Raw genomic sequence first — 16845 nt, 5'->3', positions numbered from 1 at the left:
CCCTCTCACGTTCCAGCTTAGTATGCGCATCGTAGCATGCGAAGGGCTCGCACCCTGCTCATCAGCCGCCATCAATCACCCAAATCTCGAGAGTATCGGGCCACCAAGACCACACGCATACATGCAGTTGCCCCCAAGTTCTCGCAAACACCGTGCTAGAGCTAAATCCAACTTCCCCCCCCCCATGATTCCCGAACCCCCCAAACTGTACCAACGACCCCCCCTCTAACCCCCCACCCCATACCTCAGAAACATTGAAGTACCTGTCGCGGTGCAGGCCATCACAGACCTCCAACGGGAGGTCCAAGACCCACTACACCAATGGATCCCACCCAACTACCCACAAAGTATCTAACAACCTCCCACTCAACACGTGGGAACGAACTCCGGGAGTAGGCCCGCCCTTGGGTAAGCGTCACCCGACCTACTGCCCACCCATGAGTATTGAATTGTGCAGTCCATCAATGAGTGGCATGTCCGAGAGCAGCGCCAGGCCCACTCTATTCAGCCAAGTACCTCCACAACCCAGTAGATTCATTGCCAGAGTCAGCGTGAAAAGAAGGGCGTCAGGATTTCGATGGGGAAGAGTCCGTCTCCTCCGGTGCCTCGGCCGTCTCATCGCGGGGAGGCGGGCGTTTCTGGGAGCGTGACCTAGGTGGTTTCGGAGGTCTCCCGGTGGTCGACGAGTCCGAGTTCCGCCTAGGGGTGGTGTTCACCTTGACACGCACAGTCTCGTCTGTCCATTCAAAGACTTCCTCCGGGGAATTGAAGAACTGGGTGCGGGACTGGAAGACCACACGTAGGCGGGCCGGGAAGAGTAGAGCATAAGGAATTTTGAGCTCACGCAGACGTGCTTTTGCCGCAGTGAACGACTGCCTCTGCTGCTGGACCAGCTTCGTATAGTCCGGGAACACAAGGATTTTGTGGTTCTCAAACATTAGAGGGTCCTGGGTGCGGGCCTGTCGCAGGATAACGTCCCTGTCGTGGTAGTTGAGCAATTTTGCAATCACTGAGCGGGGGCGAGCTCCAGTAGGCGGTTTAGGAAGGAGTGCTCGATGCGCCCGCTCTACCACAAAGCAGCGCGACAGGGTGGTCGGGGGGCAGCCATCCCTCAAGCCATTGGGTCAGGAAGACCTCCATGTTCCCTTTTTCACAGTCCTCCGGGAAGCCTACGAAGCGCAGGTTGTTCCTTCTGGCCCTCCCCTCTGCATCTTCCACCCGCCGCGCAAGCCCCTTCTGAATCCCCTCCATGGCGGCAACTTTCTTCTTGAGGATGACCACATCGTCCTCGACCTCCGTGATCCTGGATTCCGTTTCGGTGATACGGGACACCGCATTGCGTAGGTCTTGTCGGAGCAAGGTCACGTCAGCCCCGACAGCTCTGATCTTCGCATCTAACATGTCCCTCGACTGCGTGATCGCCACCATCAGCGCCGCGTTGTCGGGCCCCGTGCTCTGGGGACCACCAGATGCCCAGGCACTCCCACTGGGTCCTGCAAACTTGTCCATTGGGCCCTGCTTAGAAGCATTGCCGCTGTTGCCCCCTCTCGTCATGACTCGGACAGGGTGACGATCCTGACCCCGAGGGACCAGCAGACTAATGCACTCCCCACTATGTGCACATTCTCCGATGGTGAGCGTGGACCTCCAGATATGAAGCGCACCCCCGCAAGCTCCAAGGTCAGTGGCAGGGGGTAGTGGCCGGTCTACGCAGCCGAGTCGCGCGGCGACAGGGCCACTCACTCTGCTGCGGGGCCCGCCGAAATCAATCCAGCACCCGCACCACGCCTCTCAGCTGCAATGTCACTGTAGTGTGGGGGCCACCTGCAGGCCTAGGGCCGTGTCGGCAAACCGCGGGGGTCCGTCTAGTTCACCCCCCCTTCCCCACGGCCCGAGGCGGCCACCGAGCAGGAGTATATCTCCGGGAAGAGTCCAGCAGGGTCACAGTCCGAACATGGAGGGGGGAGGGGGGGACAAGTAGGGGGTCGGTATGACACCCGCCCCCTCAGCGCTCCAGTGTCCCAGAGCCCCGCGGCACGATTCCGCCGCCGAGTGAGGCCTGGCACAGTCCCAGAGCGTCCCCTCCCCCACTAGGCCTCACGCCCAGTCGCCTCTCCTTACCCCACCTCCGCCGGAGAACGGGCGCCGGCTCCGTCTTCCCCCAGTCGGCGTTGTCACCACGGCACCAAGCGTCCAGGTACTAGCGGGCTAGGTCGAGTCCGGCCGCCTCTCCGCCACTTCACTCCCGTTGGAGCGGCACCCTCCGTCGGCGCGCCCCGGCTGCCACACACTTCCGGGCGGACCAGTTTTAAATCGAGATCCCGGCTGTGGCGTGGAGGAAGGCCTCTTCGCCGTTAGAGCTCCTGGCGGCTGTATCTCCCCAGCCACAGACCGCCGGGACACCAGAGTCGCTGCCGAGTCGTGGCCGTCGGATCTGCTGCCTGCCACTTGGTTCTGGGCGCAGTTCGGTCGGGGCGACGTAGGATATCGGCAGGATATGCAGATGGCGGGACGGAGCTCACTTAGGCTACGTCCGCCGTCTTGGCCACGCCCCCCTAAATCCAGTTTTATAATCCCAAATTCCACTTCTAGTGACTTTGCCTTTATCCAATTTTTTGTTTGAACATTGGAATTGAATTTTGCAGTTGGCTTGGAAACTTCTCGTTGTGTTTTAGTCACAAGTCCAAGTAATGCAATTCCCTTAAAGTCTGTTTACGTTTTTATATTAGAGGATAGTATTAAAATGTAAAGACCACTTCATAGCAAATAGTTAACGTTTTTATTCTTATACTATGTCTCGAGTAGTAGGGTGACAGGTTCTGGTGCTTCTCTATCAACACTTGTTATTTACCACTTGTGAAGTTAACTAACCTCTGTTCATTCAATAACCCTATTGTGTTGATGCAAAAGATAACAGACGCAACTATTGAAATGAGATGCCCTGAATTCTAATGATTGTGGGCTCAAGGTGTCTCTCCCTTGTTATATTAAGCTATGTGCATCAATCAGACAAACGTTGCAGATCTCTAACCTTGGTCAAAGGGTCTTGCAGTAAAATGTTTTTGAATTTTGTGTATATTTATTATTTGTTCCCATCAGCTCCAAGGAAGCCCTCACCAAAAGCAGAGAAGGACAAAAAGTTGGTAAAGATTGAGAAGGTGAAAGATGTTGACAGTGAGCAAGTAAAGCAGGAGACAGATTTGATATTGGAAGAAAAGCAGCAGTCCGAAGAAAAGAGGAAGGCAGAAAAGGTGAAAGAGAAAAAGATTGAACATGTAGGGATGAAAGAGGAGGAAAAGAAGACTGAAAATGAGCTGGATAAACAAGATATTCAGAAAGCCTCTCCTGGGGCTCGTGACAAAGGTGCAGCCGTCAGTAGGTAGGTCTACGGAGTTATTACCTGCTCAAACGTATCGCCCAAGTCTTGGAGGATGCTCTTAAATGTGGTTAGAATCCCTGTTTTCAGTTGTTCATCTAGAACAGGGGTGTTTAGCTGTGTTGTGTGGGTGTCTGTGTGGTTTTTTGTTGGGCTAGGTTACAATATTTTTGTTAACCAATAGACCAGGTGTGTGAGCGCCACCCTCCTAAAGAGGGTTCTGGTTGTTTTCACGGCGTGAAAATATACCGGAGTATAATAGCAAATTTCTGACACTAAAACTGCTTCTGACTCCATGCAAACTTGCAATGAGCTCCCCAGGCCCACTGAATTACAAGATGCCTTTGCTCACTCTTCAGGTGAACCTTTTCTTCTTCCTTCAACTTCTTTCCAAAGTCATGCGGTTTGATAACAATGTTAATGTGCCTTCTTCATGGCAGGCACTGTAGCCTATTGGTCACAGGTTCAAATATAAAGAGATAGATCTCAGAGTTCATGCCATTGTTATAGAAATCCTTCTGTAGCTTGCATGCTGCACGTTTCCATCCCGAGAAATCGTTCTTTTAATTTATGTGCTTAATGCAAATATCTCAATAGTAACAGGCTGGCATAAGTTCGAAGTCATGAAGTGCTTTATTGTTGAAATGTTGATAAATGAAATGCTGTTGAATTGCACAGTAGTGTCGAGTGTAAAAACCAATTTCTATCTGCTGCAAACTAAAAGGCAACTAAATACTGTAATTAGGAATATAATATCATCCTCATAAAGTACATATTAAGTGAACGAAGACCTGATGAATCTTACTTACTTTCGCTCTATCACTTGATTATTTTACATCCAGTTCAGTGAGAAAATTGACCAATGGGCTGGGTATCAAGACACATAACATGTAGTAAGAAGTCTCATTGCTACCCATTGAAGAAAGTCTTTCTAGCTGTGTTAAATGGCCCCCACAAACCGTAAAAAGACTCACTTGCAGGGAGAAAAGAGCCCCCACACGATGTGAAGTAAGGCCCTTCACCTGTTGATACAAGTCTCAACGCTCTCCTAATGGAGGAAACGATTGTCTAGCTTTGCTGCACAGCCCACTGACTGTAATAAAAAAATCCCCCAAAGATCTACTAAACAGAACCTACCGCCCTTGGTTGAAAGCCAACCTGATCTTTCTCCGGTTATCTGGGAGACAAGTCATACCTCCCACAAGACCTTTACAATAATTGTTCTTCAAACATAGGCTGTTTAAACCTCGTTTCTGTATGAGCCATCCCTACCATGAGACAGAGACCAGTCCTACCTCCCACAAGAATTTCTACAATACCTGCTTGTTGCAAATGGCCCTTTTGCATGGTTATCCTCAAACGTTTTGCTTATTAGTTATCCTCAAACTGTTCCTGACCTGTTTTTGTTGGCTTTAGGACTCTGGGCCCTTTACCACTGCTAAAATTGCTATAGTGTATATACTCTGTGCAAATTATGATTATAATGGATTATCCATGACTGGCATATTTGATTAACTCGTAGACCCTAGTGAACTGCACTAAGTATGCCAGGCCCGTAGATCAAATGCTACTAGTGGGCCTACAGCACTGGTTGTGCCACCCACATGGGTAGCCCTGTAAATGTGTCTTAGACCTGCCACCACAGTGTCTGTGCACACATGTAACTGCCATGTTGACCTGGCAAGTGCACCCACTTGCCAGGCCCTCACCTTCTCTTTCCTTATATGCAATTCACCCTCAGGTAGGTCGAAGGTACCCCAATAGGCAGGGTGCAGTGTATGTGAAAGGTAGGACATGTGCTGGGGTGTTTTACATGTCCTGATAGTGAAATACTGCCAGTTTCATTTTCACTATTTAAAGGCTATCTGTCCCATAGGCTAACATGGGAGTTGCTTTATAACCTCTTACTAGCATAACTTTCCATTGGGACAAGATAGAGAAATTGAGTTTAGGCTCTCTGAACTCCGAATTTAATAACACATTTTTTTAGGAAAGTGGTTTTCAAATTGTCTGAAAATGCCACACGCAGGCCAGGACTTGATCTTAGGTTTCTTTACCTACTTTTAGAAAGTAGGCATTTTCTGGTTTAACCATTCTCTGTGCCTATGCTGGTTTGTGTATTAACTGTCTGGGGTTGGATTGACAGGAGCTGGGGATGTGCATTCACTTTAGACAGCCACAAGGAGGGTTGAGGTGTGTCCTGCCTTTCCTGGGTGACTCATAGCTGGGCTGAACAGACCCGGGCTGCATTTAGAGTGGTAGCAGGAGTTTATTCTGTGCATCTCTCTAAAATAAAGTGAGACAAGTGACAGAGCGAAAAGTACTGTACTGTTTCCACGATCCCTGAGGGGACAGGGTTGTCATGTTTGATAGGTGGCAGAAACTATTACCTCCTTGGTAAGGGGGGTTCATAGTGATACTGTGAGCTAGCTGGTATACAGGCTAGCTTATCCAGTCGGGGTGTCTGGAATCAGACTGGACACCACTCCCACAGTTTGTTGTTTAAACACGCCGATCCTGTATAGATTTATAGGACCTATATGACATTGGGCCACAAACGTTGGTTTGGTTCTTAGTGAACGGTCAAATCTGAATAGTTCAGTCGTGCTTTTCACGGAGACTCCTGACATTTACCCATAGACGTCTGAAGTGGGAAGGGAAAAAATCTGCAACAGCGGAGTAGGCATATCCTATGTATTGGCTGTAGGTTTATTCAAGCTTGAAAGATTATAGTTCCCTACATTGTGCACAAAACCTTCTAATTTTCCTTGAAACGCCTTCAACAATGTCTGTTGAAGAGAATGCTGCGCCAGCATTACATGCGAATGCAGCAGGGGATGGGGAGCAGGAAGGTGCTATACATATTTCAGAAAATGTCAGAACTGCACTTACTTTAAAACTAGCAGAGTTCGAAGTCTCAGCAATAGGTGGGACTGTAACATTTGTGATAGAGGCACAAGAGTCATTCAGAACAGAGGTATTCTATTCATCGCTTAAATTCCCACCTGCAGACGCACGCACAAATACATTTTATTCTTACCTCCCGTGTGAAACTCCGGAAAAAATTGTCCATACAGGACATTAAAGTTCCTCTCAGTTACTAGGAGCATATAAACTGGTTTAAGGGCGCCCTCCCACACACGCCACAGATAAAGTAAGATACTGTCCCCTCAGCAGAGATGGAGCGACTTGGCCAGTCCTAGCGGCTTACACGCCGCATCCAGACATTGACACATTGTGAAGCGACGCAATTCTGCTATTGGCAAAGAAATAATAAAACTTTACAGAAACTTGACACAGTTCGTTATGAGAATACTCACACTCCAACCAACTAAAATTACCACATCAGGTCAACTTCAAGGGACTGCAACCAAAATCACCCCACCAACGCTGAACGCTATTATGGGGCAAATGCCCACTAAACGCCATTCTGGATTGCACAGAAAATAGCACAGTTAGAGGCAGTGTTTCCACACACAGGCCCACAAGAAAAACACAGAATACTGACACTTTGCTTGCCAATGGGGACAGCTCCCTCGATAGAGGATTGTACCTCTTGGGGTACAGTTTTCGCTGCCATCTACACCAGAACTCATGGTATCCCTTTAATTGGTGGGGTACCAGAAGTATTAAAACCAATACAGAAAGAGTATGGAGCTGAACCTGCTCTAAACTTGGGGATGAATTTATATGGAATTTTTTCCCAGCTATCAACTATTATGTTAGGGAATATAAAAGGGGAGCCAGCTACGGTGGCTATAAACCAACGCCTGAGGGAATGCACTCCAGCACAACAGGAGCAAGAAATTACCTAATTATCGAAGATAAATATGCCGAATTAGATGGAGCTAATTTGGGAGCTAGAGCTACAAAAATATTTAGAAGGACTTACGGGTAGTCCTGAAAAGGATACCAGCAAGCAAACACCAGATTCTTCTAAAAAAAACAAGCATTAGAAATGCAATAGGTCTCGGATTTTTTTGAGTTAGAGGTAATGGCATTGTAAATGGCAATGTGTTTTATCCATGTGTTCACCCTGCACACTCATACACTGCAGTCACTGTCACTCCGCAGTCACTATCACTCCGCAGTCACTATCACTCTGCAGTCACTATCACTCTGCAGTCACTCTGCAGTCACTCTCGCACTCAGTCACTCTCGCACTCAGTCACTCTCGCGCTCAGAGTCACTCTGGCGCTCAGAGTCACTCTGGCGCTCAGAGTCACTCTGGCGCTCAGAGTCACTCTGGCGCTCAGAGTCACTCTGGCGCTCAGAGTCACTCTGGCGCTCAGAGTCACTCTGGCGCTCAGAGTGACTCTGGCACTCAGAGTGACTCTGGCGCTCAGAGTGACTCTGGCGCTCAGAGTGACTCTGGCGCTCAGAGTGACTCTGGCGCTCAGAGTGACTCTGGCGCTCAGAGTGACTCTGGCGCTCAGAGTGACTCTGGCGCTCAGAGTGACTCTGGCGCTCGGAGTGACTCTGGCGCTCGGAGTGACTCTGGCGCTCGGAGTGACTCTGCCGCTCGGAGTGACTCTGCCGCTCGGAGTGACTCTGCCGCTCGGAGTGACTCTGCCGCTCGGAGTGACTCTGCCGCTCAGAGTGACTCTGCCGCTCAGAGTGACTCTGCCGCTCAGAGTGACTCTGCCGCTCAGAGTGACTCTGCCGCTCAGAGTGACTCTGCCGCTCAGAGTGACTCTGCCGCTCAGAGTGACTCTGCCGCTCAGAGTGACTCTGCCGCTCAGAGTGACTCTGCCGCTCAGAGTGACTCTGCCGCTCAGAGTGACTCTGCCGCTCAGAGTGACTCTGCCGCTCAGAGTGACTCTGCCGCTCAGAGTGACTCTGCCGCTCAGAGTGACTCTGCCGCTCAGAGTGACTCTGCCGCTCACTCTGCACTCACTGTCACTCTGCACTCACTCTGCACTCACTGTCACTCTGCACTCACTCTGCACTCACTGTCACTCTGCACTCACTCTGCACTCACTGTCACTCTGCACTCACTCTGCACTCACTGTCACTCTGCACTCACTCTGCACTCACTGTCACTCTGCACTCACTCTGCACTCACTGTCACTCTGCACTCACTCTGCACTCACTGTCACTCTGCACTCACTCTGCACTCACTGTCACTCTGCACTCACTCTGCACTCACTGTCACTCTGCACTCACTCTGCACTCACTGTCACTCTGCACTCACTCTGCACTCACTGTCACTCTGCACTCACTGTCACTCTGCACTCACTCTCACTCTGCACTCACTGTCACTCTGCACTCACTGTCACTCTGCACTCACTGTCACTCTCGCACTCACTCTGTACTCACTGGAAGCCTCAACTGCGGATCATTCACTCACTGGGTATTAAAAAAATACCCAGTTCTTGGTTTGACTCAACTGCGGATCATTCACTCGTGCTGCAATGAGAGCAGGGGATTTTGCCAGAAACGCAGAGAAGCTTAGTTTTCTGTTGTGCATCCCACATTAAACAAAAGCTTTATGTTTAGCAGTATTTACAGACATTCCACGCAGGGGTGTACTCCAAAGGAACAAAAGCGCTGGAACCTTTTGTTTGGTATTCAATTTGCATCTGTCTCCGGGACGCTTCCGGCATCCTTAAGAGAGACGGCAGCTGTGACTCAGATCTGCAGCAGCCCCAGTCACACCACAAAGCAGCTTTCTGTTCTGAAGCTGTTCTCATTCCCTCCATTATCACCCCTTTTAGTAAGCTCCAAGTGCTAGCGAGGCTCATCATGTCAAAGCATTTACTGACATTTGTCCCTGCTTTTCATAGAAAACGTGTCATTAAATGCGACTCCTATCACAACACCGGCATCTATTTGCATTAATTCCCTGTGTGGAAACAACTGCAGAGTTTAACATCCCACAGTCCTTTCGCTCGCAAAGGCAACGCAGCAATCTGCATACATTAGCGGTGAGTGGGATTCCCGCATACTACAGCGCGTGCTGGCAGCGGACGAGCCGCTCTGAGTCGGAGTAGAAAGATTAATTTCCAGGAGAGGAATTTTAGCTTAATTTGGCAGCCCATCTGCGGCGCTAAGCGGCCAATACATTACGGCACGAGCCGCTGCTATCACCCCTCGAGCGCACGAGCCACAATAAAAAGGCAATGCACACAATCCACTTACGAGTTCAATTACTGTATGACTCAAATAAACATGATGTCATGCTTGTTTCAAATACGCCTCCAAATATAAATGACGATGTTTAGATGCAAGCCTCGTCAATAACAAGGAAGCTTTACTTTGAAGGGGAATATTCGTCGTAAAACGACTACGGAAAAAAAAAAAGCCTTGCGCGCGCGCGCCACTGCAGGCATATGTTTTCAATTATCTCGGCTGTGACGCTGAGATAATTGAAGATATATGGCCTTCTGCTGCGCGTAACCGCACACAATATGCAATAGCCAGAGCTAGTCTACCGACTATGGCCTATTGCATGCTCTCTTTTAAAAACACAGCCACGTGAGGCCCAATTGCCATGCAGCTGCCAAAAATAACTAGCAAAAATCACGAGCTTTCTGGAATTCGGTAGGTTAGATTTTCGAAGCTCTCAGAAAAGGACTCTTAAGCCACGCCCACTTTGTGGGACGTAGGCCGAGCCCTAAAAAGAAAAATTGAGATAATACAAAACAAAAAAATAGAAAGAATAGTTTACAATTTAAGGGTGGTTCTCCTCAACAGGAGCCCTTCGAAAGGAGATGTATCCTTAGAAATAGTGATAACATTAAAAAAAAACTGACGAGTATCAGGATACTGATGCACGTTCCTCTAGTTCCTTTCAGCGTACATCAAAAAACTCAGAGGCAAGGATGGTCAGAACACACATCAGAAGAACGACTAAAGTCCAGAGATACACATCGTACTTCGGATTATAGTATCAAAAAAGAAGATAAACGGGGGCGTGGCCAGCTGCATGGCTGAGTAAGACGTGCCTCAGCGCAGCTCCTGGCAAGACTGCACGAGATCCGGCGTTTCCTTACCTCAATCAGCGTGCAAACTCCCGAAAAATTGGCTGCAAATACGTCGGACGGTGTGCGGCACTTGGAAAGCCCGCCGGCTCCGTCGTACGCCCAAGCGGAGGCAAGATACTCGCCAGTTTATCCCCGGGACCCTGAACTCCAAAATGGCGGCGCCCGGAGCCATCGGGACCGGCTGCTGACGAGGTGAGGCGGTGTGAACGGCGAGGCGGCGAGGACGGTGAGAGGCCCCCGCCCCCACGCTGCAGCGGACGACCCTGGGACCCGCTCTTCCCCCCCCCCCCCCCCACTCCGACGCTCCGGCGGCCCCGGGGGCGGCGACGAACTGAGGCCTGAAACACCGGGGCCTGGATGTACTGCCTGCGGCCCTCCAGGTGAGCTGCCCGACCTGCGGGCCCTACGCGAGGCTGCAACACCCTGGGCCTGGCGCCGCCTTCTGGGAGCTGCGGGGGGCCGCGGAGGGGCTCTTGGGGGCGAGACGACCAGCGATTGAGTGGCGGCCTGTGAAGCAGGGGCCTGGATTTTCTGCCTACGGCCCGCCTGGTGAGCTGCCCGGGCTGTGAGACTTGTGTGGGGGTGTGCACTCCCCTGGGCCCGGAGCTGGGGTGTGGAGGCTGCGGAGGGGCCCACAAGAGGATTACATCTTCCCCCCCCTTCCCCCTCGCAGCGGTGGTGGTGCACAATCCGCGAGATCCTGCCTGAGTCCCGGAGGCGGCAGACGGCTTGGGCTGTCCTGTGGTGCCCTTGAGCTCTTCACCCGCCTTTCCCCCCCCTCTCGCCCCGGAGGGTGCGAGGACACCTCGGGGCCCCCGCACCGTGAGGAAGATCCGGACTGGTTCGGCCCGCCTAGTCTGGACCCCCCTGGAGGGGGCCTGGTGTAGAGACATCCCGGTGTACGGGGGGATCACGAAGTCGGTCCCGGCCCTAGGCGGCTATCGTCTTGAGAGGCTGTGGCTACTGCCCCTCCCCCACCCTCTTCCCGCAGGATCCTACCATCGGGGGACCACGCAGCAGATACCATGGGCAAGAGAGACCCGGTGCCAAGGTCTGCCAGACAGGAATCAATTGAAACCTACGCCACCAACATGCGGACCCACAGAGACGCGGCTGGGGGGGGCCGAGAAGCACATCCAGATACCAACATGCTTCTAGAGGCGATCCAGGCCTCGCAAACTGACATCCAGAACTCCAGGGCGGCCCTTGAGACCAAGATCGGGGAGGTGGGCTCCGAAGTCCTCCTGCTACGTCAAGATTTCAGGAACCTATCTGACAGAGTGGGCACGGCGGAGGCCAGGATATCCGAAACGGAAGACTCCGTTACCTCCCTCAAAAAAGACATGGCAGAATTGCAGGCCTCCCATAGACAATTGCTGTGGCGAGTGGACGACGCGGAGAATAGGGCACGCAGCAACAACCTGCGCTTCGTGGGCCTGAGGGAAGGGATTGAGAAGACCGACACCGCAGCCTTCCTCCACTCTTGGCTGACGACTATGTTCCCCCCGAGCTCACTTCTCCAACTGTTTCGTGATTGAGAGAGCGCATAGGGCGCTCCTCGCTAGACCACCGGAGGGTGCGAGACCTCGCCCTATCATTGCGAGATTTCTAAACTATGCGGACAGGGATCTCATCCTTAGGGAGGCCCGGAAAATGGGGGAAATCAAGTTTGAGAACACCGTTGTTATGATCTTCCCTGACTATAGCCAGGAAGTGCAAAAACAAAGACGTTCCTATGACACTGTGAAGGCTAAACTGCGTGAACTGAATATATCCTATATGCTCCTCTTCCCTGCAAAATTGAAAGTCCTGTTCAAGGGCAAATCGCACTTCTTCACCCGCCCGGAGGAGGCCTGGCATTGGCTGGAGGAGAGACCGCTACTGAGAGAGGCGCAAGCAGAGGGTCGCAGAATTCGGGACGAGCAGGCGGCGGCCAACTTCAGGAAGAGTCCGAATAGGTCACAGCGAACGCAACATCACCGGGCGGACAGGCACTCACAGCGTGCACCCTACCCACCTCAGCAGCCGGCGGTCGGAGGAGCCCAGGGTGGCGGCACCACTGCCACCACTGGAGATACCACTCGGGGGTCGAGATTCGGGTGCCTGCTCCCGGGATCGGAATCTGCATCAGATCGAGAGGATGACACGAACATCTCGGATATGGAAATCCAGGCGGAGCAAACCTTACACCCATTAGCTGTTGCCATTCGAGATTTGGAGCAGGGGGTGCCGGGCACCACGGAGGCTACTGATCCTGACACGCAGGACTCCCATTCCTGAGTAGCTGAGAGACTGAGATTCAACATAGCAGTTCTTTGCCATGGGGCACGCAAGTAATTCTTTTTGTTCTTTGGGGTGGGCACACGCCACTTCCAGACTCAGACTTTGAACAGCTAGACATTTCTTAGCTGAGGTTGTTTGAGGGGTGGGCGACAGACCTTGCTCCCTGGTGGCTCACACCGTCGATGGTTGTACGGGTGGGACGGCCGGGAGGTACAGGTGGGGTGGGGGTGGGGGGTATGGGGGTTGTTCATACAGTTTGGTTGTTTGAGGGGGGGCGGGGGGGAGTGATGTGATATTAAGCGAACACAGTCATGGGGATTGGCACATTATTTGGTTATTTCTTTTTGGGCGCTGGCCTGCCTGCTTGACCCCTCGACCTGAAATACACATGCCTCACTGCTGTACCCATGGCCACTGACAAACTGAATATACTGACGTGGAACGTAAATGGTCTGGGTAACAAAATTAAGAGGGGCCTGGTGAACAACTTCCTCAAGAGAATAGGTCCTGATATCATTTTCTTACAAGAAACGCATCTGAGGGGCACGGCCTGTGCATTTATAGCACGGGGTAGGTATAAGGTGTTGGGCCATGCGGGATACACATCTGACTCCAGGGGCGTAGCGATTGTCGTTAAGAATACTTTCCCATTTCAGGTCACACGGACATGGGGGGGACCCTCTGGGGACATGTGTAGGAGTGCAAGGATCCTGGCGCAGACGTACTTACACCCTAGTTTCAGTGTACGCACCACCTAAACTGCAGGCGAACGCGCTAAAGTTGCTAGCTACCATACTCTTAGACACCGCGGACACAATTCAGATAGTGGGTGGTGATTTTAATGACGTAATGGATAGGGGTATTGATAGGTCAGGAGCGGTTAATCACCATGGTACTCAGACCCCCCTGGCTCGCATAATGTCTGAGCTAGGACTGACCGATGTATGGCGACTGTTACACCCGACCACTATGGCCTACTCATTTTACTCGGCGGCGCACAAAGTGTTCTCCAGATTGGACTATGTCTTTATGTCCAGACAGGAGTTGTCTATGGAGGGCGCAGCGGAATATTTAGCAAGAGGTCTTTCAGACCACTCGCCCCTGCTCATATCGATGGGAAGGTCTGGGCACAAAAATAAGGCACCGTGGCGCCTTGCCGCTTGGGACCTGGCGACCAAGACAATCCTCAAAGGCGTTAGGGCGGATGCTCGAGTCTACCTGGCTGAAAATGAGGGGTCGGTGGATTCGGCGGTAACCCTGTGGGAAGCACTGAAACCGGTAATGAGAGACAGGATTAATGGCAGATTGGGGGAGGAGAGAAAGACTACTGGAGGAGGTGGAGGCTGTAGAACGCACTATTGTGGAGTTGGAGAGGGATCACTTGCGTACTAAAAACACGACTACCTTGCGTAAGCTGCTGGATCAACAAAGACGCTATCGAGACTTGGTGTCGAACGAGGCGAGAACACAAAACCTGGCCACATTACACCGCCTCTACGATGTGGGGGACAAGTCCGGCAAACTCTTAGCCTGGCTTAGCCGTAAGGAGAGGGCGGCGCGGTGGGTAGATGCGGTCACTGACGAGAGGGGGAGGACAGTGTGCCCGGACCTACACATTGCGGATACATTCGCAGCCTACTATGAGCGCTTTTATGAAGCCAGGCAACTGGGCTCGTGTGAGGACTCCCTTCTCTATATGTCGCAGGTCGACCTCCCCGTTGTGGACGATGAGGCCCTACCTGCATTGGAGGCCGATATCACCCTAGAAGAAGTCAAAACCGCCATTGCCGGACTAAAGACGGGCAAGGTACCAGGGCCGAACGGTTTTCCCCCGGAATTCTTTAAGTGCACGGCTGACATCTTGGCTCCCCACCTGAAAAACCTATTCCTTGAAGCACATGACGAAGGAGGCTTACCCAACGACCTCACACTGGCAATCATAGTCCCTATTCACAAGGAAGGCAAACCGCGGGAAGACTGCGCGTCCTACCGTCCCATCTCCCTGTTGAACACGGAGGTGAAAATCCTTGCCACAATCCTGGCGAGCCGCCTTAGGACGGTCCTCCCTGATCTGATACACCTGGACCAGACCGGCTTCCTACCGGATAAAGCCACGAAATTCAACCTCCGGCGCACGCACAACTGGCTGCAGGAGGTGAGAGATAGGGACCCGCCCCATTGGTTCCTCTCACTAGATGCGGAAAAGGCCTTTTGATTCCGTACACTGGCCATTTCTTGAGGCTACTCTAGAAAAATTTGGTCTCGGTCCCAAATTCCGCTCATGGGTACACCTGCTCTACACCAACCCGCGGGCCAGGGTGCGGGTGAACGGGAGGCTCTCCCGCGAAATCTTGATCCAAAGAGGCACCAGGCAAGGGTGTCCTCTGTCACCGCTTCTCTTCACACTGACTATTGAGGTGCTGGCGGCCAAGATCAGGCAAAACCAGAGGATCTCCGGCTTCCGACTTACGGACGCGGATGGTCCACAGGAGAAACTATCCCTTTACGCGGATGATGTACTCCTCTATATCACTGATCCACAGACCTCAGTGCCTGAATTGTTCCGGGAACTAGAAGGCTATGGCAGTCACTCCGGTTACGCAATAAATTGGCACAAGTCTGTCCTCTTTGACCCCAAGGGGGACACGAGCGAGGGGGACCTTCCGGATAGACTGGTGGTGTCCTCGGAGGGCTTCCAGTACTTGGGAATATTCGTCACGCTGGATAGGCAACTGTCACATCTTAAAAATATTGAGAGAATCCTCGTGAATTCCGCGGCGGATATGGCCCGGTGGCGTCAGCTCCCTTTGACGCTCCTAGGTAGGGCGGCGATGTATAAAATGATTATATTGCCCAAATATCTATATGCCCTACAGAATGAATATTATCCGATTCCGGACAGCCTCCTCCGCAGAATACACGCTGACCTCAGATCTTTCCTCTGGCTGGGTAAACAGCCGAGAATAGTGCTGACCACCCTCCAACGCCACCAGTACAGTGGGGGTATCTCGCTACCGAACCTTGAAGCATACTATTGGGCGGAGCACCTGTCCCTCATTAACGATTGGCTCCACGCCCCGGCGGACCACCCTACGTATGCACTGGAACGGTCCAAACTGGCACCACGCCCTCTGCTTTCGTACTTATACGGTGGTACGGCGAGACGGTCTTTACTCCCGGCCACGCAAATCACACTCAAGGCCTGGAAAGGGGCGACGAGACGCACGGGATGGGATAAGAAACCCACCCGACAGACCCCACTCTGGCACTGCGCGTGGCTCCCTGAACTTCACAAACTCACAGGATTTAAGCGCTGGGACGACATTGGGATTTCCACGGTGGGGGATGTCATCGCCGGGGGAAACTTAAAACCCTACTCAACCTTGAGGGCGGAATATGGGCTCCATCGCTCACAGTTTTTTAAATACATTCAATTACGCCACGCTTGGCGGGCACAGGCTTTAACCCTAGAGGGCCTACCAGAATATGCGCCCCTGGAAGGCAGACTGCTGCAGGAACAGATACCACACAAGGCCGTGTCACTCACTTACAAAACACTCACAAACAACATGCTGGGGGACCTGGCGAAGCTTAGGGCCACGTGGGAACGGGAAGTAGGGGTAATGGAAGACATTGACTGGGACCTAACCCTCATGCACCCGCGAGAGGTGGCTATCAAATCCCGGCTTCGCCTGATCCAATATAACGTGCTCCACAGGACGTACTATGATAGAGTGAGACTGTTCAAAATGGGGAAGTCATCAGACGATAGGTGCCTGAGATGCCATCTTGAAGGAGGGGATTTTTTCCACATATTATGGGACTGTGTGAAAATACAATCCTACTGGACGCTCATTTTCACCGAACTGCGTGAGATCCTGTCTGTATCGCTCGACCAGGAGCCCAAACTGGCCATTCTGGGAATGACTAATGATGTTGACCTCCCCCGCCCCCTACTGGTGTTTCTGACATTAGCTTTGGTAGTAGCAAAGCGTGACGTCGCAAAATATTGGGGGGCTGAGACGGTACCCACTATGGAGGAATGGAGAAGGGGACTAGATCTTTACATGGCGGCAGAGCGAGTGACTTATAAATCAAGGGGTTGCCCGAAAAAGTTCAACAGGGTTTGGTCGAAATGGAGGCAATATCATGGGCTGCATGGGGGGCTTGGGGAGGGGGGCTCGTGAGTGGAACCGGAAT

At 52.1% G+C, this 16845-nt stretch overlaps 1 protein-coding gene across 3 annotated transcripts in view; it reads left to right on the top strand.

Moving 5' to 3' along the window:
- Window positions 1-16845, top strand: part of LIG1 (DNA ligase 1) — a 452209-nt gene that overhangs the window by 114333 nt on the left and 321031 nt on the right. For all 3 annotated transcript variants that reach the window (XM_078654820.1, XM_078654821.1, XM_078654822.1), the window contains one exon: window positions 3100-3379. In XM_078654820.1, the coding sequence (XP_078510946.1) occupies window positions 3100-3379 (280 nt within the window). The remainder of the gene's footprint in view (window positions 1-3099; window positions 3380-16845) is intronic.

Source organism: Lissotriton helveticus, chromosome 7 (assembly GCF_964261635.1).
Source record: "Lissotriton helveticus chromosome 7, aLisHel1.1, whole genome shotgun sequence".
NCBI lineage: Eukaryota > Metazoa > Chordata > Amphibia > Caudata > Salamandridae > Lissotriton > Lissotriton helveticus.
This window is presented reverse-complemented; position numbering and strand designations above follow the sequence as displayed.